The 24,074-nt window shown below is 40.9% G+C and overlaps 2 protein-coding genes across 2 annotated transcripts; both read right to left on the reverse strand.

The window, feature by feature from the left end:
• Positions 1–149: 149 nt before the first annotated feature.
• On the reverse strand, positions 150–3,365 carry LOC130749555 (uncharacterized). The gene is made up of 6 exons (XM_057602930.1): positions 2,925–3,365; positions 2,201–2,302; positions 1,946–2,083; positions 1,770–1,830; positions 904–1,028; positions 150–485 (listed from the first exon to the last, which is right to left on the reverse strand). The coding sequence occupies exons 1-6, from the start codon at positions 3,303–3,305 to the stop codon at positions 417–419; spliced, it is 876 nt and encodes a 291-aa protein (XP_057458913.1). The 5' UTR covers positions 3,306–3,365; the 3' UTR covers positions 150–416.
• An 11,939-nt stretch (positions 3,366–15,304) lies between these two features.
• On the reverse strand, positions 15,305–19,422 carry LOC130743933 (uncharacterized). The gene is made up of 2 exons (XM_057596144.1): positions 18,362–19,422; positions 15,305–18,179 (listed from the first exon to the last, which is right to left on the reverse strand). Exons 1-2 carry the CDS (start codon positions 19,420–19,422, stop codon positions 15,305–15,307), a joined length of 3,936 nt encoding a protein of 1,311 aa, XP_057452127.1.
• Between the last annotated feature and the right edge of the window lie 4,652 nt (positions 19,423–24,074).

The raw sequence follows: 24,074 nt of genomic DNA on the forward strand, positions 1-24,074 counted from the left end.
AACATAAGGTGTGTTTTTATTTCAATTCAAATCGGTCATAAACACATTCACTTTAGAGACACAAGAAACATCACCAAAAGCACATTCAAACTGCCTTCGAATGTGCGCTAACGCATCATGAGCACATAGTAAGGAAAAACAACATATCGCGCCACAAGTGTTATAATTTACTCCCTCTATTCCAAAATGGTTGTTATAAAACCAAAGCTTACTATGATACAAGGTGTAATACCAAGAATTTTTATCGTTCCACTACAAACATACATTTCCCTGTCTATAATTCTTTGTCGTGGTCATGGCCTCAACCCCACAAAGTGATACCAAAAAGACCACCAAGAATCATAATGTTATATCTTGCCATACATATATACCTAAAAACTTGTACTCTATCTTCTCTCCTCTTAACCATGATTTTATCAAGAATTTTCAGGCCCTTTAATCATGTTGCAACGAACAGCAATCTTCCGGAAATCATCAAGACTTAGCTGCAAGAGAACACATTGTAGTTAGTACTTCATAATACTAATTCAAATTCAGCATACAAATTTACTAGGTAACTTTTCAAAATTCTTTATATAAAGGGATCTAAATAAATGACCGGTTTTAATATTTTTAAGATATAAGAAAGATCCATCTTTTCTGACCTTAGTGTCAGATATGAATAATTGCAACAGAGTGAAAGTTTTTGACTATACAGTACTTGCAATAACCCAAATATATTGGAACTAGTGTATAAATCCTGAAGGATAAATCACACATGGTTTATCTTTTAGTCTAAAAAGTTCTAACAATTATCCAACAAAGTTCAAATTGAATGTTATATTGCTAGAGGCTTACTACATGTTCTCCCCGACCTACAGACTACAGCCAAATAAAATGATGGAAAAAGCTGTCAACGCTTACCTTGCGGTCTCCATCACTATCAAAGCAACGAATCATATCAGCCAACTCTTTGTCTGACCACATAAAATCATGAGCTGTAGCTGCCCTTTCTATATCCCTTATACCTAAACATCCTTTTCCTGCTTCTGCATGCCAGAACATCCCATATGTCAATGACCAAGAGCTTGTCCATGAATTAAAAACAGCAAAAAAAAAAGAGAAGAAGAAAGCTTCATTTCTTCATTTCTATATCAAATCAGTCATTGATCTCAATATATAACTAGATGTTGATAGCCTTACTGAATTTCTAGACTTCTCATTCTTAGTTTGGAGTTAGTAACTTCCCTCTTACTTACTATTTTGTTTTGGTCTAAAAGTTTTATTTGGGGTGATTTACCATCATATTCAAAATGAGAGAACTAGGAAACAACGTTTGGTAAATTATGGTGCACCTATAGGCAATATATAGATGCTCAAGAAGAGAAAAATACCAATTGCTTCTATAATAAAAATTAACTATTGGGAAAAGGGCCAAAAAGTGGCTTCTCAGGCCAGATTGATTAAGCAATTTGGAAAAGAGTTTTGAAAAGCTATTCTCTAACTATCTAAGAAGTTGAAAGTGAAGATAGACCATCCTAAAACGGGAAAATAACATATCCCGATGCATCTTTAGTAGATCATCCTAAAACAGGATGTGTTATTTTCCCATTTTCATACTTTCTAACCGGTATCCAAACGGACTTGAAACTTTCTTGGGGAAACATGGTTCCTCTTTGATGGATGTGTCATGGCTGATTGCCTGATATAACTCTTCGCATTGATCTGTTACCACTATTCCTCACCCTCAACGAACAAAAAAGTAGCAGCAACAGAAGTTATCAAATTACCATCAAGCTGGAAGAAGTGTACAATCAGTTCATCCTCAGTCATTTGCAGCCTACTAGTAAACTGTTGATACAAACAAATACAGAAAAAAGTAAAACAAAAAGAAAACCTCCAATACAAACTAAAAGAATTATAAAGAAGGAAAGATTATTCTATGAACAGGAAACACTATACAAACCGATTTTTTGTTCTTCTTTTTCCCTTTATCTTCTTGAATGTGAAGGTTTTCCTTCTTCTCAGCCTTGCTGACGCTCACCACACTCTTGTCAGAGCAATATGAAACTTCTGCAGAGTCTTGCAGGGAAAGCGCAATTGCCTATCCACAGAAATCATGCAACACACTCAAGATGCTTCCATTCACAGCAATGATAGCAAAATGTTTATGATGTACATCAAACAAAAACATCAGGTTCTAAACATCAAAACTACCTACCTGCCTCAAAGCATCATCATCATCATCATCAATACACTCTGAACCACCACCACGCTTCTTCCTAGAGACACTCCCTTTCATCTTCAAACTTTTGTTCATCACCTGCAGTTAGTATTAAGGAAAAGAATAATGAATGTCCAAATAATTTTCAACCCATAAGTCATAGGGCTATGCTCAATAACTATAAAAAAAAAGCACAATGCCAATGCCAAATCATCTTATTACTCACATCAAACCTAACAATAACCACATTGGAATGTAGAACATTCTACCAACAAAAAATAACCTAATTTTGCAAAGAAGTAAATAAACAAAATACACATCTCAATCAATAACCCAATTTCATTCAAACCAAAACATTGTACTGACACAAAAAAAAAAAAAAAAAACTTCATTCAACTAATAAAAACTTTGGCAAGATGTAATGAATCCAATATTGAAAAAAATGTACCCTTTTGAACTCAAAACCCAATCACATATAAGAAAAGTACTTTGAAAATGGACTTTTCAATAGGATGGCATTCAAACCAAAACATTGTACTGCAAAATAAACACTCCATTGAACTGAAAAAATAAACTTTGGCAAGATATAATGAACCCAATCACTTCATTGAAAAAAAAAAGCACATTGAACCCAATTACATGTAAGAAAAGTACTTCATTGAACTTAATTTTTTTCTTTTCAAAAAGGGTGGCATTTGATTGAAAATTTTCCACTACCCACCTTTCGTTTCCGTGACCCAGAAGCATTTTGAGGAGCAAAGTCATCATCTTTGTCATGCCCATCTTCTTCACTTGAAGAACTTGAACCGGGTTCTTCCTCGTCTTCGGGTTGATACTCTTTATCATCATCTGCAACCTTCTCTTTCCCTTTCGTTTTACTCCGAGTACGAGGTAAGCCCTTCAAGGACGACGCCATTTGAGGCAACCCCAGAGCTTCCAATCTCGCTCTGTTCTCTGCAATCCGGTGCAGTCTCTGTTGCTCGTACTCCGACATGATCGGCTGTTGGGGCTTCCCATTGCCCACGGTCTCTGCCTCCTCTGAGTCTGAGCCTGAACTTGAGGTTCCCTCCGATTCTGAATTGGATGTGTTGCGTTTTGGCATTTCGGATTGATCTGTGTTGTGTTGTGTTGTGTTACGCTCTTTCTGGGTAGAATTGACATTAAGTTTAGTATATATGATAAGAGGGTTTTCTTTATAATATAAATAAAATTTTACCATGAATTTAAGAGTTAAATCATTGACCCTGAAAACAATTTGTATACATGGGTTAAAATTAGCATAAAACATGATTAGAATGCATAATCTTTATCTTATAAAGTTGTACATTGTGTTTTCCGATGGAGAAAAATAAAATAAAATTGTACATTGTATTAGTAACAAAAATCCAAATTGTCTAACTCAATCTCCCTATGAACTTTATGTGAACAAATAGAATCCAAATTAATCACTTAGATATATACAATGCATTTTAGTTATTAAATTTTTTTCTACGTTGCTGAGATTTTGTGATGAATTCAATCATGGTTTATGTCAAAAGGAATCAATACTATTAAACAAGGTAAACATTTTAGAATGCATAATCTTTCTCACAACATTTTAGGTTTCGTGGTGGCAGTCTTATAAAAGAAGAAAAAGAGTGGAGAAATGGGCGTGACACTGAGATGTTCACACAAAATTTCAAAACACCTAATGAATCCCCAGGCATTAGGGAGAAGTTGGGTGCAGGCGACGTTCAAAACGGTTAGAACGTGGCAGACAAAGCGTGAAAAAGGATGTTTCATTCCCAACTCGAAAAAGAAAAAGGCCATAGATGAAAAAGAAATGGGCAGACCCATCATCGGCTTTACGACAAGTGGCGAGGTCGCCCTCCATGCAAGGAGCAACATTTAAGTTGTGGTCATCGTTGCAGTTCGTAGCATGGTTGACCTTATAAAACTAGCCAGCGAAAATACGTCGGTGGGAGTTGGATTGAGCGCTCCCCAAAATTGAGGGAGCTAGCAGTTTCTCGTCCAAAAGATTGGCGTCAGAACGCCAAGCGGGCGAGGGAAAGGTGTTCTCGGTGGACAATACCGAGGACACCGGTTTGGGCGACCTCGACCTAGAATTTTGTTGCAAATTGTTTGAAATTTCAACAACAGATAAGGAAGAAGAAGCATCAAGAAAGGACGAAGAAATCTCGATGGAAGACATGCTTTCAATTCTTGAGTGGACTCTACCAAACCTCATAACAAAGTTAAAATGAATAGGGGAAGGTGTATTCTGGGTAGAGGAAGAGGAACATACACAAATAGGAACACACAAAGAAGAAGTAAAGCAAAGAAAAGAGTGTGAAGACAGAGAACTAACCTGACTGAGGAGGGAATGACGATGTTTGGCCAGAGATAGTGGAAGGAAATGGGAAGCACTGCGCTATTGTGCTGATCGAAGAAACGCAAGAAAAATCTTGAAGTTCTTGTTCGCTAGAGCAAGGCTCTGGTAAGGTGTGGAAATTCAGAAAAAATGAGAGATGGAGTGACTTTTCTAAGCACTGGAGAAGATAAAGAAGTTGAAAGCGACAAACCGACATGCCTATTCACCAAACAAGGCAATCCTTGACATCGCGTGCCAAAAAGGTGCCAGACTTAAATGCTAATGATGGCAACGCACTGGAACTCACACAAGCGTGTGTCAGTGGATGATGTGATGCTTGATTGAGAGGTTATAAGTAATGACCAGGTATCACCTGCCCACAATGAATTAAGTTTATTTAATGTTTGCAATTCTATGCAACAATTCAAATAGTAAATGAAAAATAAAGAAAAGACAAAGGGGCGAGTAGTGAACGACACTAAATGGACGAGCACACATTCGCGAAGGCTCTAGTATTACGAAGGCGAGTAACAAGGAGGCACTCGGAGGTGCTGGTAGAGACCGCCAGCCGATTAGTTATCCTTGAAGCAAACCTTGATATAACTGAAGTAGACAGCGCTTAAGACATCTTCACCCTCACAACGCTCGGACACGATGTCTTGTGGGTTGAGCGAACACCAAGACATCGGAAGCAGGAATGAAATCCTTAAGGAAGTTAAAGAACTTTAGACATTTCATATCTAAGAACATTCGAGCACAATTTTTTGTGGGCTTGTCGACTGAGCAGGTCCTTACATGTGTAGGACCCGCCATAGAAACTATTGGAAGGGCAGAAAAATGTCTAGATCTTGCTCGGGCGGGCGAATTTGGAAAGGAGGAGATCACCATCTAGGACGATCTCAACTCTACAGGAGGGGTCGCTCGTCTTGGCAATGGGCTTGAAGTTATTTATGTTTTTGTATTAGGAATTGGACCTTGAATGCAAGGCACAATTCCCCAATTATCTTAAGGCTTCGGGCCTCCCCCACTATAAAAGGGAGGTTATTTAATGTACTCTCGAGCTTTTACTCATTCTATGATATGGTACATTTATCCATACATCATCTTTCCTTATTTGTGCTCTGCTAAGGTTTACTAGAATATTTCTAGATCTAGTAGGTCCTTGGGATGCGAAGGCTCTAGTATTACGGAGGTGAGTAACAAGGGAACGCTCAGGGGTGCTGGTAGAGACCGCCAGTCGATTAGTTATCCTTGAAGCAAACCTTGATGTAACTGAAGTTAAGTGCGCTTAAAACATCTTCACCCTCACAACGCTCGGACACGATGTCTTGTGGGCTGAGCGGACATCAAGACATCGGAAGCAGGAATGAAATCCTTAAGGAAGTTAAAGAACTTTAGACATTTCAGCTCTAAGAACATTCGAACACAATGTTTTGTGGGCTTGTGGACTAGGCGAGTCCTTAAAAGTGTAGGACCCGCCATAGATACTATTGGAAGGACAGAAAAGCTTCAAGATCTTGCTCGGGCGTGCCAACTTCGAAAGAAGGAGATCACCATCTAAGACGGTCTCAACTCTAAAGGAGGGGTCGCCTGTCTTGGCAATAGGCTTGAAATGTTTTTGTATCGGGAATTGGACCTTGAATGCAAGGCACAATTCCCAATTATCTTAGGGTTTCATGCCCCCCCCACTATAAAAGGGAGGTCATTTATTGTACTCTCAAGCTTTTACTCATTCTATGATATGGTACATTTATCCATACATCATCTTTCCTTATTTGTGCTCTGCCCGGGTTTACTAGAATATTCCTAGATCTAGTAGGTCCTTGGGACGCGAACGCTCTAGTATTACAGAGGTGAGTAACAAGGGAACACTCAGGGGTGTTGGTAGAGACCGCCAGTCGATTAGTTATCCTTGAAGCAAACCTTGATGTAACTGAAGTAGAGTGCGCTTAAGACATCTTCACCCTCAGAACGTTCGGACACGATATCTTGTGGGTTGAGCTGACACCAAGACATTGGAAGCAGAAATGAAATCCTTAAGGAAGTTAAAGAACTTTAGACATTTCAGCTCTAAGAACATTCGAACACAATGTTTTGTGGGCTTGTGGACTTGGCGGGTCCTTACAGGTGCAGGACCCGCCATAGATACTGTTGGAAGGACAGAAAAGCGTCAAGATCTTGCTCGGGCGTGCCAACTTCGAAAGGAGGAGATCACCATCTAGGACGGTCTCAACTCTAAAGGAGGGGTCGCCCGTCTTTGCTATGGGCTTGAACTTAATGTTTTTGTATCGGGAATTGGACCTTGAATGCAAGGCACAATTCCCTAATTATCTTAGGTTTTCATGCCTCCCCCACTATAAAAGGGAGGTTATTTATTGTACTCTCTAGCTTTACTCATCCTATGATATTGTACATTTATCCATACATCATCTTTCCTTATTTGTGCTCTGCTAGGGTTTACTAGAATATTCCTAGATCTAGTAGGTCCTTGGTGCAAAACCATAGTTAACAATTTTTTAAGGTGAGAAAACGCTTTCCCAACTCGAAGCCATGCTAATTGCCAAAGTAACGTTTCTTGTTACACCGCGTGTACGCGTCCCACAAGTCAATGTTAACTAGCCTGTGGAGAAAAAGGAGAGTTAAAAACCTGATTTAATGGTATTTAAATAGTGGGTGAGATATTACATAATCATAGATGCAGTTATGCTGAGATCTTCACCCTCACAACGCTTAAGAGATCTTCACCCTCACAACGCTCGGACACGATGTCTTGTGTGCTTGTGGGCTGAGCGGACACGAAGACATCGGAAGCAGGAATGACATCCTTAAGGAAGTTAAAGAACTTTAAATATTTTAGCTCTAAGAACATTCGAGCACAATGTTTTGTGGGCTTGTGGACTGGGCGAGTCCTTACAGGTTAGGACCCGCCATAGATACTATTGGAAGGACAGAAAAGCCTCAGGGTCTTGCTCGGGCGGGCCAACTTCAAAAGGAGGAGATCGCCATGTAGGACGGTCTCAACTCTACAAGAGGGGTCACCCGTCTTGGCAATGGGCTTGAACTTATTTATGTTTTTGTATCAAGAATTGGGCCTTGAATGTAAGGTACAATTCCCCAATTATCTTAGGGTTTCATGCCTCCCCCACTATAAAAGGGAGGTCGTTTATTGTATTTTCTAGCTTTTACTCATTTTATGATATGGTACATTTATCAGTTTATCATCTTTCCTTATTTATGCTCTGCTAGGGTTTACTAGAATATTCCTAGATCTAGTAGGTCCTTTGGTGCAAAACCATATTTAACAATTTTTTAAGGTGAGAAAATGATTTCCCAACTCGAAGCCATGCTAATGATCAAACTAACGTTTTATTTTTACATCGCGTGTACGCGTCCCACAAGTCAATGTTAACTAGCCTCTGCAGAATAAGGAGAGTTAAAAGCTTGATTTAATGGTATTTAAATAGTGGGTGAGATATTACATAATCATAGATGTAGTTAAGCTGAGATATTACAAAATTCTTGAAGGAAACCTTGATGTAACTGAAGTAGACAGCGCTTAAGATATCTTCACCCTAACAACGCTCGGACACGATGTCTTGTGGGCTTGTGGGTTGAGCGGACACCAAGACATCGGAAGCTAGAATGACATCCTTAAGGAAGTTAAAGAACTTTAGACATTTCAGCTCTAAGAACATTCGAGTACAATGTTTTGTGGGCTTGTGGACTGGGCGGGTTCTTACAGGTGTAGGACCCGCCATAGATACTTTTGGAAGGATAGAAAAGCGTCAAGATCTTGCTTGGGCGGGCTAACTTGGAAAGGAGGAGATCATCATCTAGGACAGTCTCAACTCTACAGGAGGGGTCGTCCGTCTTGGCAATGGGCTTGAACTTATTTATGTTTTTATATCGAGAATTGGACCTTTAATGCAAGGCAGATTTCCCCAAGCATCTTAGGGCTTCGGGCCTCCCCCACTATAAAAGGGGGGTAATTTACTGTACTCTCTAGCTTTTACTCATTCTATGATATGGTACATTAATCCATACATCACCTTTCCCTATTTGTGCTATGTTAGAGTTTACTAGGATCTTCCTAGATCTAGTATGTCTTTGGTACATAACAATATTTAACAGTTTTTTAAGGTGAGAAAACTCTTTCCCAACTCGAAGCCATGCCAATTGCCAAAGTAACGTTTCTTTTTACACCGCGTGTACGCGTCCCACAAGTCAATGCAGAAAAAAGGAGAGTAAAAAGCCTGAATTAATGGTATTTTAATTGTGGGTGAGATATTACATAATCATAGCTGCATTGCTATAGACACAAGAAAAGTCTTGTAACCGCAAGTAATAATTCTAGTTTCGATTCCAACTCAAAGCGAGTCAAGCACGGCTTCACTCCTCCATGACGGATCCTTGGATGCTTGTAGGAGACCTTAACGATACTATGTTTCTCACTGATCATAAAGGTAGGAGCTTTTCCACGTCACGGGCTGCAAAGTTTACAGAGATGGTGGAAGATTGTATCTTGCTAGAAATTTGTTCATCTGGGAATTCCTTCACGTGGATTAGAAGGCGGACCAAGGAGCCTCTATTGCTAAAAAAGCTGGATTGGTTTTTTGTTGACCCTTTTTGACTTACTGTCTTCTACGAGTGGTGTGCTCAGGTTTTTTCTAGAACTTATTCCGATCACCATCCAATTCTGGTGTGTTGTGCTACGGTTCATGCCTCCTACGGGCTTAGGCCCTTTCAATTTAAGGCTATGTGGACCTCTCATCCTGGCTATGAGCCTCTTGTGGCATCCGCTTGAGGGTTGACACTTGATGGTAAGTGTGGCGGATAAGTTGTCTATGTTCAACAGCATTCGCAACAGTTTAATAAGGATACATTCCGAAGTGTGTTTGTTCGTGAAAAAGGCAGCTGGAAGGGCGCATCAAGGGTATTCAACGTGAGCTAGAGAGGGAGGACTTAGCTTCTCTTCTGATTACTCTTGGGAAGCTCCAAGAGGAGCTTAATATGACACTCCGGCAATAGGAAGTTTTGTGGTACCAAAAGTCGAGGGAACATATTGTGAAGTTTGCGGACCGTAATACACGTTTTTTCCACATGCAGAAACTTGTTAAAAGGAAGCGGAGCAAGGTCTATGCGCTCATTCTTCCTTGTGGGGTGTGATGTGAGAATGAAGGCCTTTTGCAGCACGAGACTGTCCGGTTTTTAAAGGATATTTTTTGCTCCTTTGATTTGGCATAGGCTCATCATTTGCTTTCTAGTAATGTTGTTTGCTTATCTGATGGGGGGAGGGGATGGGTTCTAGCCTTGAGTAACAGAAATTAAGAGATTTTGGTCCACCTTATCTTGAATAGCAATAGTTAGCCGCTCCATGCACAAAACAAAAACATACGGAGAAAGACGGTCCCCCTAACACAATCCTCTAGAAGGTGTGAAAGGAAATAATTTTGTGCCATTCCAAAGAGTGATAAGGATGAGGATGAGACGCAAAACGTAATCAGATCAATGTTTTACTTGGGGAACCCAAAGAAAAGGAGTGTCCTTCAAGAAAGACCAAGTAACACGATCATAAGCTTTCTCCAAATACAACTTGGAAACAACATTTTTATTCCGGCTCTGCCGGTTGTTCATGTGCTGGATAGACAATCACCTGCAAAATGATGGCATTATCCACAGTTCTGCTGCTTGGGATAAAACTACTATGAAGCGGCCCAATCAGATCCTGTAACAGAGGGTGAATCCTACCAATCATAACCTTAATAATGAACTTATACAAGACATTACACAAGCTTATTGCGCGAAAATCCTTAAAGGTAGTAGGGACATCTACCTTCGGGATTAAGGCAATAAGAATGTGAGCAATGGAAGGATCAAAGCAACCAACATATAAAGCATTCCGCACAAGGTGCCACACCTCATCACCGACAATATGCCAGTACTATTTAAAGAAGATAGCCTGAAAGCCATCAGGGCTTGGCGCCTTGAAGGACCCTATCAAAGAAAGAGCCACCTAGTTCCCATTTGTGGACGATGTTCTCCTGTTCGCCAAAGTGAAGGTGTCTCAAGTGGCTTTATTCAAGAGGTTCTTGCTGATTTTTGCTTTACTTCTAGTCTTAAAGTGAACCTTGCCAAGTCTAGAGTCTTTGCTGCTGTTGGTGTGTCTTAGCGGTTGAAGGAGAGGATCCTTGGTGTTACGTTGATTCCTTTCACGCCTCATATCGACAAGTATCTTGGGTTCCCTATCCTCAAAGGCCGGCAAAAGAAGGAGGATTTTTTGTTTGTGGTGGATAAGGTCTCGCGGAAGGGAAAACTCTTAAACAAGGCTGGGAGAGCGACATTGGTTAAATATGTTCTTAATGCAATTCAAGTATACCCTATGCAGACTTTATGGATCCCTTAAAGTATCTGTGGTTAGGTGGATAGCTTGGTCCGCCGGTTTGTTTGGAGATTTCAGATTGGAGAGTCATGCATATGGTTTCTTGGCGCACCGTCACGCAACCTAAGAGTCTTGGAGGACTGGGTGTTCCTTATATGCGGAGCTCTAACATTTCCCTTTTGGGAAAGTTGTCTTGGGGCATGATGCATTCTCCACACAAACTATGGGTTTGTTTGCTATCTTCTCTTTATCTCCTTGATGATGACTTCCTCTGTGCGACCCAGAAGTGTGGAATGCCATGTGCAAGGCTCAGGATAAGATTGCTGGTGGTTTCTCATGGCATTTAGGGAAGGGAGATTTGTTATTCTGTTACACTGATTGGTAAAAAAGGGGCCTATATGCTATCTAGTACCCTATGTTCACATCTCCGGTTCTGCTCTTCGGCTTAGAGATGTTTTTCGAGATGGTTCATATGAATTTAGCATGCTCTATACGCCTCTTCCCCCTTATTTGGTGTTGTTTTTGCAGAATAAGTTTGTGTATCTGGACTTAGAGGTGGAGGATAACGTGTGTGGACAACGAATATGGATGGTGTGTATACGGTTGGTAGTGGTTATCAGTGGCTTGTGTCCTAAAGAACTAATCTTTTGCAGCAGCCGGTCCTTCGGCATTGGGTTTGGAGTTTGAGGATGCTAGAGTTAGCTACTGTAGTTAAGCATTGTATATATAATGTACTTTCATCAACATTGAATGATAAGAATTCATTTCCATGAATTCATTTCAAGTAACATAAACCACCACTAAAATCAAGAATAAATAATTTATGACGGTTAAAAATCTCCGCTAATACACAAAAACCGCCACAAAGTGTATGACAATTAATTACTAACTTGACCTATTTTAACAATGTTGAACACTAAAAACTATAATTTTTTTTGGAGAAATTAGATACGATTCACCCATATTTTACATTACAGGACTATAAACATATTTAACCTTGTTTGAATTTTCCAAAGCAAAAGAAAAGTGTGTATACAAATGAAGTAGACATGAAAACACATTTATCCTAACCTATTAAGAAAGTTATATTCACTAGCGCCACCTGTTAGCACTGACACCAATTTAACAACTTTACAGATAAATAGGGTTTCGTCTACCGTGGATCAGTTTGAAACTGACCCACGGTGCTTCCGTTTACATTACACCCTTGATTTAATAGTTTTTAAATTTTAATGGTTGAGATTAATTTGAATTAAGAAAAATCATTTATTAAATATATATTAATTTACCAAAAGACCCATACCACTTATCCTCTACCAACTTACCAATTGACACCATTATTTCCGGTGACTTTCATTGTCCACTCTGGCAACCCACCATTATTTCCGATGGCACCTTCAATGCTTCCCTTCTTCCCCTCACCTCCACACCAAAACAAGCCATTATTCATTTCAATCAAATAAACTAAATGAGGAAGCAAATCACTATCTATTTTCTGCCAAAGAAACTCATTGTACAAGGCTATGCAGGTTTCAGAATAGTGTAAAAAGAAAAAATAATAACTAAAACCAAAACAAATGCAAAAGAAATAAAAGCTGATGAATATAGCGACATCATCACCCCTCAAACCAACAATCATGCCCATATCTCTTTCACTGACTTTCAATTGCAAATATTTCCAGCACAAATCACTACCAAGTTCTTCTCTTTCGTCGCATTTTGGGTTTTTCAGCTCTCTCTTGCGGAGCTTCAAACGGTTCATGGAGATTTTCATTCAGATTTGAGCTGTAAATTACAAATCAAAAGCAAGTCCACTTTTTTTTTTTAGAATGAAACAAGAAAAGCACCAAAATACAAGATTCACATTGAATTCCTATATCTAGATCAAAACCCAGATCGATATTAGAACCCAGATCTGGGCTGAGATGACGTTGAAGAGATGACGAACTTGGGCTTCTCTTTCCGATTCCGGCCAAACCACGAGCCATATGACGGAACCACCACCACCATCATACTCCCCTCGCCGTCCGCAACAAAACCCCCAAGTCAGATCGTCGTTCCGCAACCGCCGGCCGCCGCCACCGCCACCTGTAAATGACTTTTCCGGTCGATTCCTTCAGCCTTTGAAGAAACGAACACGACCACGATGATCCCCACCACGAGAAGAAGAGGTTCCAACTCTCAATTCTTCTCCGGCGACTTCCGGTGGAGGATAAAGACATGCAAAGGTCACCGGTGGTGGCCAGTGGAGGTGACTCTAAGACTAAGGTTGGAAAAGCGGCAGCCATGGTGGATTGCTCTCTGATTTGTGAAAAGTGATGGCTTTTGATGTCTGGAAACTGGAAGGAGAAGATCTGGAAAGCTCAAATCTAGAAGTTCTAGTGGTTAAGGATGAGATCCCGGTCATTGTACGGCAGCAGTGGTGGCCGGTCAGAATTGGTAGTGGTTGTGTGGCAAGGCTTAGTGAGAGGAGAGGTGGTGAGAGAAAAGGAGAAAGATGGAAGATGAAAAGAAAAAATGGACAGTTTTGTAATTATGCTGTGAAACAGTAACTGGTCCACCGTGGGTCAGTTTGAAACTGACACACGGTAGATGCAGCCGATAAATGGCGTGTGAGGGAAACTTTGCTAGATGGGTGGCACTAGAGCTGTCAATATGAGTTCCAACCCACGGGCCAGCTCGACGGGTTGGCTAAATGAGCCGGGTTGGGTTGGTTAAATTCCAGCTCGAAAAGAACTTGGGTTAGTGCAACCCGACTCGTTTAGCCCGCGGGTTAGACGGGCCAACCCGCGGGTCAAGCGAGCCAACCCGTCGGGTTAGATTGATTTTTTATTAAAAAATTGTTTTATTTGTCTTTAATTTCAGGTTTGTTTTATGGATTATTTTTAGATAGAAAAATGGAAATTATTATTTCTTTAAATTTGAGTCGATTTTTTGTGTTTTATTTATTGTTATTCTATTATTTATCTCATTTTAAATGTGACAGTAAAATAATTGTGTTCTCAAAACCTGTAAACTAAATTCTTTTTCTATATTTCAAATGTGAGATAAAAGTAATTGCGTTAATAAACCTCTTTCTTATGAGTTGGTACCAATTTCACTAAGTATTTTTTTGAAATTATTTTTTTAATAACATTTTAAACATTTTCTAATCCAATTTCTCTATTTTTTATATTTATTTCACTCAACCCGCGAGCTAGCCCGCCAACCCGCGAGCTCGTAGCGAGCCGAATTGGGTTCATATTTTCCTGACTTGTTAAGACCCCGGGTTGTCACAACCCAACCCGTTTTCAACCCAACCCATACAGGCTGACCCATATGGGCCGGGCTGGCCCTTATTGACAGCTCTAGGTGGCACCATAAAACCACAAAGTAAAGTGGGTGCAAAAAATACTACTAATGTATATTTTATTAATTTTTTTAAAAATCAAGTGGGGGCAGCTGCCCTCACATTAGCCAACGTGGGTCCATCTATGCTCACATCTAATTTAGTGGATCATTCATGAATTTTAATCGATGACTCGATGAATGAGTGTTTTATTTTTGGTTAATGATGAATAAATGTTGAAAACAAAGTCTTAACATATCATGCAATGGTTGAGGACTCAACCTAGCTCAGCCCATTTATTTGGATTTTGGTTTGGGAGAAACTTATATGCAGTTCTATTTGTGCTGTTTTTGCTGTTCACCAATTAAAAGATGACATGTGTATTAATGAATCCACATCATCATAATTAAGTGTTATTTGGTTCACACCGTTAAACCCTTTTATTTTCTTGGTTATCGCCGTCTTCTCTTTTCTGGCTCCATATCTGCATCTTTCGCCAAAAGGGCTATTCACTGTAGACAATTGACCAAGCTGTCACCTAGGTACTGCTTCTTCAACATAAAACCCACCATTTTGACATCTACCCCACCTTTTTAATTTCTCTTTTTATTGCTATCTTCTCTAGGACCAGTTTCAGTGACCCAATTTCTCTATTGGATTTCAATTCAGCTTGCACAACATCACTGCCAAACATAATCTCATGGATTTCAATTCCTCCTAAACAGATAGATCTAATTCGACCCGATTTCTCCATAAAACTTCCTCCCAAACAATGAGATCTGTTTCGACCCAAATTCAGTTCATAAAGCATCGACCCAGTTTCTCAATTCCTCCATCAAACTTCCACCCACACACCCTTGTTGTTTTTCTTTGACTTGGATCCGTTTCCCGCCGGAAAAACAGTGAGATCTGCTACGGGGAAACGATAAAATCAGAGAATTTCGTTCTCAAAATAAAGCGCAACAGAGATGACGGCGAAGTACAGAGGCAAATCGTTTCTCTGGTTCGCACATCGTTTTTTTTTTGAAAGTGATTTTATAAAAATTAGGCATCAGGAAGCATAGGAGCCAAAACATCCTGAGCCACCACATGGAAAACACAATCCGGAACTTCTTCCACCCACACCATATCAGCGTAAGTAGAAGCGTTCCTAGCCAAATAGTCAGCAGCTGCGTTACCAGAACGTCTTACAAAAGATAAAGTAAAAACATCAAAACCAGAAATTAAAAAACGACATTCACGAACAGTCGTAGCTAGGAACGAAACACCCTCCCTACGAGATTTCCACCAATTGAAAAGCTGTAAGCAATCATTCTGGAATTCAACCCTCCGGAAACCCAACTCAATAGCAAAACAAAGAGCCAATCGGAAAAAACCCGCTTCCGCCAAGAGAGGGGAAAGAGATGCCACTGGATACGCCGTCGCCGAGGCCAAAATTTCCCCTTCAAAGTTTCGCGCCACCATACCATAGCCCGACGGTTGTCCCTCAACAAAAGTGGCATCAAAATTGATCATAAACACCCCTCGACCTGGCCTTCTCCACGTTGTGTGCTGAACCGTGCGAGAGGGTGGGGCTGGCGTGTCCACTCGCGAGGGAGACAGCAGCCTTTGCAAGCGCTGCACCGCTTCCAACGGAGAGAAACACTTGTGATCAAACCTGCACCTGTTCCTAGCTTCCCAAAGAGCGTAACATAAGGTCTGGACCATCCCAATAAAATCTGCATCCCCATCATGAAGCACCGCCACCCATAAGTCTATCAAACCCGTGAACTGGTCTGTCCTCAAAGCTAAAGGAGAGCAAAACCAGAACATTTTGGCAGCTGTACAAGAGAGGAAAACATGCTCCAAAGTCTCATTTTCTTGATAGCACCACACGCACTGCTCATCTACTTCCATATGTCTCCGCTTCAGTTTTGAATTCACTGGTACGAATCCACGAATAAGCCTCCAAGCCATCTCTTTGCACCTGGGCAACGCACTTGAGCCCCGAAACTTCTGCCATTGTTGCTTTGAGAGAGAGGTTTGTGACGAAGAAGAGGCCACATCACCCTCCCAAGCAGTACAAACAAAATGGTAACCAGTCTTAACAGAGTACCTCCCATCCATGGTGAAAGGCCAGCAAAGAAAATCATCACGTGCTTGAGTAGCAAGGGGCACTCCCATGATGCGCCTAGCTGTCCCTGGGTGAAAGATATGCTCCACTAATTCTGAGTGCCATCTGGAAGTGTCTGGCTCAAGTAAATCACTGACCACCTGTATATTAAGCTCATCGACTACATCCTGCCGAAAAAGAGTGGGTGCCCCTCCGGGCAACCAATTGTCTGTCCACAGATTAATTCTCTTACCATTACCAATACGCCATAAACCACCTCTCTGAAAAACCCAAGCCGATTTCTGAATGCTTGACCATGCATAGCTCGGTCGATAGCCTTTTTTTGCTCCCCACATATCACCACTCTGGAAATAAACACCTTTAAAAACTCGAGCAACTAATGCTTCTGGATTGGAATAGATTCTCCACCAATTTTTCGCCACCAAAGCTATATTAAAAGCCTTGAAGTCCCGGAATCCAAGACCACCTTCCAATTTGTTTTTGCACAACTTGTTCCACTTTGTCCAATGCATCCCCTTCTGAGATACATCTCCTCCCCAAAAGAAGTTGGAGATCATGCTATTAATATCTGCACACAGTCCGTCAGGTAAAAGAAAACAAGACATAACATAAGAGGGAATGGCTTGCGCCACTGATTTAATTAAAACTTCCCTCCCGGCTCGTGAAAGAAATTTTTCCTTCCAACCTTTTAACTTTTTCCACACTCTTTCCTTAACAAAATTGAAAATTTGTCGTTTTGACTTACCAATAATTGTTGGTAGCCCCAAGTACTTGTCATAGCTCTCTACGGCCTTTACTCCCAATAGCTGCTTAAGCTCATCAAAACTGGTTTGCTGCACGTTTCGGCTCACTGAGAGCATTGACTTGTCAAGGTTGACTACTTGGCCGGAAGCACGTTCATAAGTCACTAAAATCTCCTTTAGGCATTCCGCCTCCTGTACTGTGGCTCTACCAAAGAGGATACTATCATCTACAAAAAGCAAATGTGAAATAACAGGAGCATTCCTCGCTATTTTAATTCCAGAAAGTGCTTTTGAAGCAATGGATCTATTAATCAAAGCAGAAAACACCTCCCCACACAAGATAAAAAGATAAGGAGAAAGCGGATCCCCTTGTCTTAAACCTCTGTTAGGGACAAAATTTTCCTGCGGATTACCGTTCAACATAATGGAAAAAGATACCGTTGATACACAACTCATAATTAAATTCACCCAATTATGTGGAAAACCCATAGATGTCATTACAGAACTCAAAAAAGACCATTCGATCCGGTCGTACGCTTTGGACATATCCAATTTCAGCGCCATCGTGCCATTCCGGCCATTAGTTCTTTTCTTCATAAAGTGAAAACACTCATAAGCGATGAGAGCATTATCTGTGATGATACGTCCTGGTACAAATGCACTTTGGGATTCGCAAATTAAATCAGGCAAAATAATTTTCAGCATATTTGCTATCACCTTAGTCACAATTTTAAACATAACAGTACACAAACTAATAGGCCTAAACTGGGTCGCATTAACAGCTTTCTTAACCTTAGGAATGAGAACAATCATCGTATGATTGATAATACCTGGCGACACATGCCCATGCAAAATCTGCAAACAGAACTCCGCTACATCGTCCCCAATGACATCCCAAAACCGTTGGTAGAAAAGCGCCAGGAAGCCATCCGCTCCCGGAGCTTTGGTCGGATGCATTTGGAACAAGGCCTCTTCTACATCTTCCTTTGTAAAAGGATCAGCAAGAACCTGCAAATGAGAGTCTGACAGCCTGTTTGCTATCAAAGATGTGGTCTCCTCAATCCTGTCAGGGTTAGAAGTAGAGAACAAGTTCATAAAATAATTTTTTAAAACTCTTGCAATGTCACGATCATGAACATATTCACGTCCTCCATCATCCTCTATTTTCTCTATCATATTCCTCTTTCGCCGCTGAGTTGCTTTTTTATGGAAAAAAAAATGGTATTCTTATCTCCGCACTTTAACCAGGTGGCTCTAGAACGTTGGCGCCACCACTTTTCCTCTTGTTCCAGCAAGCTATCAAGCTCTTTTTCAGCCACTGACGCGGCACTCAGCACCTCCGCTGTTTGATCCTTTCTTTGCAAGTCTTGCAATAGGGCTTTCTGATCAGAAATCTTCCTGGGAATATCACCAAACTTGTCTTTTCCCCAACACTTTAGGGCCCCTCCCACCTCAGCTATTTTGGTGGGGAGGTCATTTCGCAGTCTACACCAAGTCTCTGTCACTATCTCAGCACACTCTTGTCCTTCTTGGAGCCACATCTCCTCAAACCGGAAAATTTTTGCTCGGCCCATCTCTTGTCTATTCCTGCGCACACCACAAGTTAGTAAAATAGGATTATGATCAGATTTATACCTAGGTAAATGGTGAACCACCGTTGAAGGCCACGATTCATCCCAGGTGTCATTTGTAAGCGCATAATCTAGCCTCTCCTCGATTGTATATGGTGCCTCCCTATTATTAGACCATGTATACCTGTATTCTGTAAAATCCACCTCCTGCAAATTGCATTCGGTTCTGACTCTAGCCATCCTCTGTATATGCTGAAGATCAAGGGGGTCTCCTCCCAACTTATCTTGCGGAGAAAGACAATCATTGAAATCCCCTACACAGAGCGCAGGGATAGCAGTGTCAACCAACAGTCTCTTAACCAGACCCCAAGTATCAACTCTCCTCCTCTCATCGGGGAAGCCATAAATCCCCAAAATCTGCATGACCTTCTGCTCCTCCACATGAGTAGCAGTAAAATAAATATGATTCAAAGAACTTGAAATAATGGTAACGTCCACTGCTGGACCCCAAAACAAACATAAACCTCCTGCTCGCGAATGTCCTTGGCCCGCACATTGAACCGGAAAGACATTTGGAAGGCCTCCCAATCCTCTATGACGTTGTGCCTCAGACTCGTACCATTTTGTCTCCATCGCGAACACTATGTCGGGAGCTTCAGACTGAATGAGCCTACCAAGGGCTCGAACTGCCAGGATGCTCCCCAACCCCCGACAGTTCCAAGCTAAAATCCTCATTGAGGTGGGCGAGACTGCTCAGCAGTGCCCGCCATCCCCAATCCATCAGAGTTATTTATCTTCTTCAGTGGGGGAGAGAACCCCGTGCGCTGCTGAGCAAATGTAGAAGATGGTCCACTTGCCCGCTTTCTTGGTAAGCCATGATTTTCAAATCCATCACCACTTTCCCTTATATTACTTCCCATGTTTCTGCCTCTTCTCATATCCCTTGCCACTGGCCCCATTTTGGTCTGGAAGCCACGTGATTTTTGGGCCCCAAAATTAAAAACTTTTCCATCTAAGTGCTGCTTGGTCTCCTTTTGTTTACCTTCACCACCTACATGTGTTTTTTGCAAGTAAACTGTGTTCTCCTTGCTAGAAGTGGCAGCAAGCTCACGGTTTTCTCCCTCCTCGTGTTCGTTCAAATTTTTGTTCCCTCCATCACAATTTTGCACCAAATCTGATTCAGGTTCCAAATCCTCCTCCTCAACATAATCTCCATCTTCCTCATAGGGTTCCTCTCCATCCTCATTGGGATGTATGTATCCTTTATTTTCTCCCCCACGGTAACCTCCGACAGGGTGATCATCCTCAGCTCTCATCCAAGCACCAAAACGGAGAGCACCACCATTCCCCTCCACCGCACAGTTTCGGAGAACGTGGTCGAGTTTGCCACAACGGTAACAAAAATTGACTATCTTTTCATATTTAAACGTTACCCTTAGGGGTGCTCCTCCTCTGGTTGCTACGAGTTGTCCTCGCCGCAGCGGCGTAGTCACATCCACCCAAGCTCTAATCCGCAAGCAGTACCTATACCTGTGTGCCTCATATTTGTCCCAACCCAGGTAGCCGGCGAAAGATTCCCCCAAACTCTTCGCTATCCGTTCTGATCGCATCGTGTACGGGAGCCCATGAACCTGTACCCATAGAGGAACTTTGGTCAAGGGCACTTGCATGGGATCCTTGGTGATGTCAAAAACATCCAGCGCCACCAGGTGACGATCAAAGAGCCACAGACCAGATCGCAGAAACAGATCTCTGTCTTTTGTTTTGCCAAACTCAAAAGCAAAAAGATTAGGGCCAACATGTCGTATCTCCTTCACGTTCCTTGTCTCCCAAAGCCTAAGCATGACGCTTCTAAAAATAGGTGTCGTAACCTTGTTCGGGGACAACACCTTCCCAACGAGCCAGACATCCGCAACGAGCTGCGGGTCAACCTCAGCCTCACCTAGGTCAAGAACGACATTCTCCTCCTCTTCCCAGTTCAGAACAGGAACGTCACCATTAAACGCCATGATCGGCCTTCGTACAGTCTTGATAGCAGAAAAAACCTCCGTTGCATGCAATAGACGCAGAAAAGAATATGGTTCACCAGACAGGGTCAGCGTTTAGTCAAAAGAGAGAAGTAAAACGTGGTGATCAACCTTGGATAAACAAAGCCTTGTTTGGCGGCCGCCTCCCTAACCCTAGGAGAGCCATTTGTTTGGAATGGATGTCTGGTTCGCACAGCGTTGAGAAGACAGAACGGTAGAGTTGAGAGAAAACGCAAAGAGAAAACGTAAGGAGGTGAGGGTTTAACGGTGTGAACCAGATATAACCATTAATTATGGTGAGGTGGATTCATTAATACACATGTCATCTTTTAATTGGTGAACAGCAAAAACAACTCAAATAGAACTGCATATAAGTTTCTCCCTTTTGGTTTTCCCTTATGTTTTTTTTTTGTTCAACTGGTATGTCCACAAAGTAAATGAAGTACGCTGCTTGCGTCTTGGGCTAAGTTTTATTTATGGAGTATAAAATTGTGAAACACTCCAACCCATTATTGGTGTGAGGTGCGCCCCACAAAAATCAAAGGATTTCTAATCTGGTGAGGCAGTGTATAACCTGTATTGTCATGGTCAAAGTGTACGATCTCCTTACATGTTTCATGGCCTAGTATGTGACGATTCATAAGGGAATGGGTCCTAATCCTATATTGGTTGTGTAGTGTATGTAAATCATGGGTCACTGTCCATTCTTCCCGACCGTCCACAACAAATGCAGCACATGAGACAACATGTCACACTCCCTTGTCGAAACACTGGCTAAACTGTGCCCATTTACTCACTCCTTTTCTCATTGGACCCACCCTGGTTCATGTTCTTGTATCTATGGCGTAATTCTGACGCTCTTTTGTAATGCATTGTACCTGCTCGTTTTTTGGACTGGTTTTTCTCTAATGTGCGTGCGTGTCTATACTATATGTGGAGACTAGGGTGGTCAAGTATGAAAATGGTCCACCTAAACTTCATTATCCATTCCCTTTCTTCTCTTTCAATTATATAATTTATCACATCATATATGTCTAAAAAGAGCGTTAGCAACCGAAGGAGATGGAGGTTGTTAGCGACTAGGGGTTATATGTCGAGCTCTTATGCACTGAAGCTCTACGCTTCTATAGGGGCAATGGTAATTTGGCTTGGGTAAGGTGATTTGGGGCGTTAAGATTAGGGTCTTGGATGGTGATGGTGGTGGATTCAAAGCAAAGGAGCAAGAGCACTACAGAAAACTTGTAATTATCGACAGTCTTTTACCGAAACCCTTAGATCCATTAGCAATTCCCATGATTACGGACGGCTTAACCGCATGAAAACTTCATTTCAGCCGATAAAAAGAACCATTATTGACGGTTATGGCTGCTGGTAAGTTGCGGGAAGGTTTAGGTGGCAAAACACCTGGAGTGATTACTAATTGTCTTTACTAACGGTTGAAATCGTCGTTAAAGTAACGACCATTTGCAGTTAGTATAACCGTCAGCAATTCGGCTAACCGAAGTATTTATTACATTGTCCATTGATCAATAGCCTACAAGGTCTGTAAATTTATAGGTTACATACGGATTTACCGATGGCCAAGTGTTGATAACCGATATATAAAGCAACATCACTTCACTTTCTCCACATCTCTCTTATCCATTTGACATCTCTTAGTTTTAGTTCTTGTAATTATGTTCTATTTTTTTTCTTTGTTTTGTAGTATTAATTGCGTGGTCCTTGATGTAGCTTCTTTGTAATGTCTCACACAACACGGAGATTAGTAATTTATAATAATTATATACAACACTGTATAAACTTTATATTTCTTAGAATTAATGATCACAATTGTTTAGAAAAAAATACTTTAGTTAATAATATTGTTAATATATGACTTTTATAGTTATTAATTATATTCATAGGTGTATATTTTTTTTTAAACAAAAGTGACTTCTTACATTGTGATATCTTAATTTACTGAAGTTGATTACATGTATGGCAACAGGAAAAACCCTTCTCAAAATATTTTCAAATACATTTGTGGGGAGCACAAATCTTAACAATCAGTGTACAAAAAAGCATCATGCTCCACTTCGCTTTCATTTGTCATAAAATGTCTTATATATGACCTTGGATGAAGTATTTCTAATGAATGAAGGCCAAGTGAAGTATGAGGCTTTTTTGGTACACTGAGTTGTCAAGGTTTGTGTTCCCTACAAATGTATTTGATCACATTCTGAGAAGTATTTTCCCTATTGTCATACGTGTAGAATATTTTATATTTTGGTAAACTAAGATATCATTCCCAACATAAGAAGTCAATTTTATTTAATTAAAAATATACTGAGATTATCGGCAGCTTTAACCGTTGGTTATGGCCTTCGGGTAATTTACATACAGTATAAATTGTTGGCAATTTACCGATTGTTTTTTAAAGCCCTCAGTAATATTTACTTACGAGCCCAATAACGACGAGTCTTGGGCTGTCGATAAATTTACCTTATCGATAATTTTTGGCAAAAGTCGTCAGTATAAGCATTTTTCTTGTAATGGATAGATTGGGGTTTTAGGTATCTTTTGTGGTATTTTAGTGTTATCTCGATCTAGTATAAGTATTGGAGCACTTGGTTGGATGACCTTTTTTTGTGTTTTTGGTGGTGAAGGGTTATGTGAGGAACCTGTGAAGGACAATCGTTGGATTTGGTAGAGGGTTGCATGGTGTGGAGGTTGTGAAGGGTGGTGGATGGATTTGGGGCTGAGGTTAGTAGTGGAGAGGGCAGTTCTCTGTTTTATTCTATGGGTTTTTGGTTGCGAAAAGAGGACTCGTACTGGCGCTGCGCAGCGTGAGTGGGTGGGTTGCTTTTCAGGAAATCTTATAATAGATTTGAAGATTTGTTTCCGAATATTCCTTTTGCCGTTCATCCAAGAAGAGCATTTCCTCGAACTCCATGAATTTTTTTAGAATGATCTTTACGGTGGATCTCTCGCCATAGACAATGTTGGCCGTGAGAAAAGGAGATGAGGTGAGATCAGAGGTGACAACAAAAGGTAGAATGGTGAAGGAGATAAATTTTATTGGACAAATGTTAGTTGTTAGTAATGTTAATAAATTAGTTCCTTCACCTGGGTTTGAATCCTTACCTCTTCACCCTTCATTTCCTCCTAACCCTTATGTCCCATAATTCTTACCACTTGATCTAACCTTCGGAGACAAATATAACCTAAATGTGATGCATAGAGAGAAAAAGATTTACGCAAGCGTCGATTTAAATTTTATATTGAATGTTAAACAAAGACACCTAAAAGTCTCAATTAGATTTGCATCATGTAGAACTCTCAACAAGCCCTTCCATCCTATTAAGAGTAAAGATATATTAG

The sequence above is a fragment of the Lotus japonicus genome, chromosome 3, assembly GCF_012489685.1.
Source record: "Lotus japonicus ecotype B-129 chromosome 3, LjGifu_v1.2".
NCBI lineage: Eukaryota > Viridiplantae > Streptophyta > Magnoliopsida > Fabales > Fabaceae > Lotus > Lotus japonicus.

Excerpts from the sequence above, each read along its gene's own strand:
- LOC130749555 (XM_057602930.1), bottom strand. The coding sequence starts at position 3,305 with ATGCCAAAACGCAACACATCCAATTCAGAATCGGAGGGAACCTCAAGT. Across the intron at positions 2,084-2,200 it reads ATGATGATGCTTTGAGGCAG|GCAATTGCGCTTTCCCTGCA; the intron begins GTAGGTAGTTTT and ends TTCTGTGGATAG. Across the intron at positions 486-903 it reads ATAGTGATGGAGACCGCAAG|CTAAGTCTTGATGATTTCCG; the intron begins GTAAGCGTTGAC and ends GTTCTCTTGCAG.
- LOC130743933 (XM_057596144.1), bottom strand. The coding sequence starts at position 19,422 with ATGAGGATTTTAGCTTGGAACTGTCGGGGGTTGGGGAGCATCCTGGCA. Across the intron at positions 18,180-18,361 it reads CAACGTTCTAGAGCCACCTG|GATTGAGGAGACCACATCTT; the intron begins GTTAAAGTGCGG and ends TAACCCTGACAG.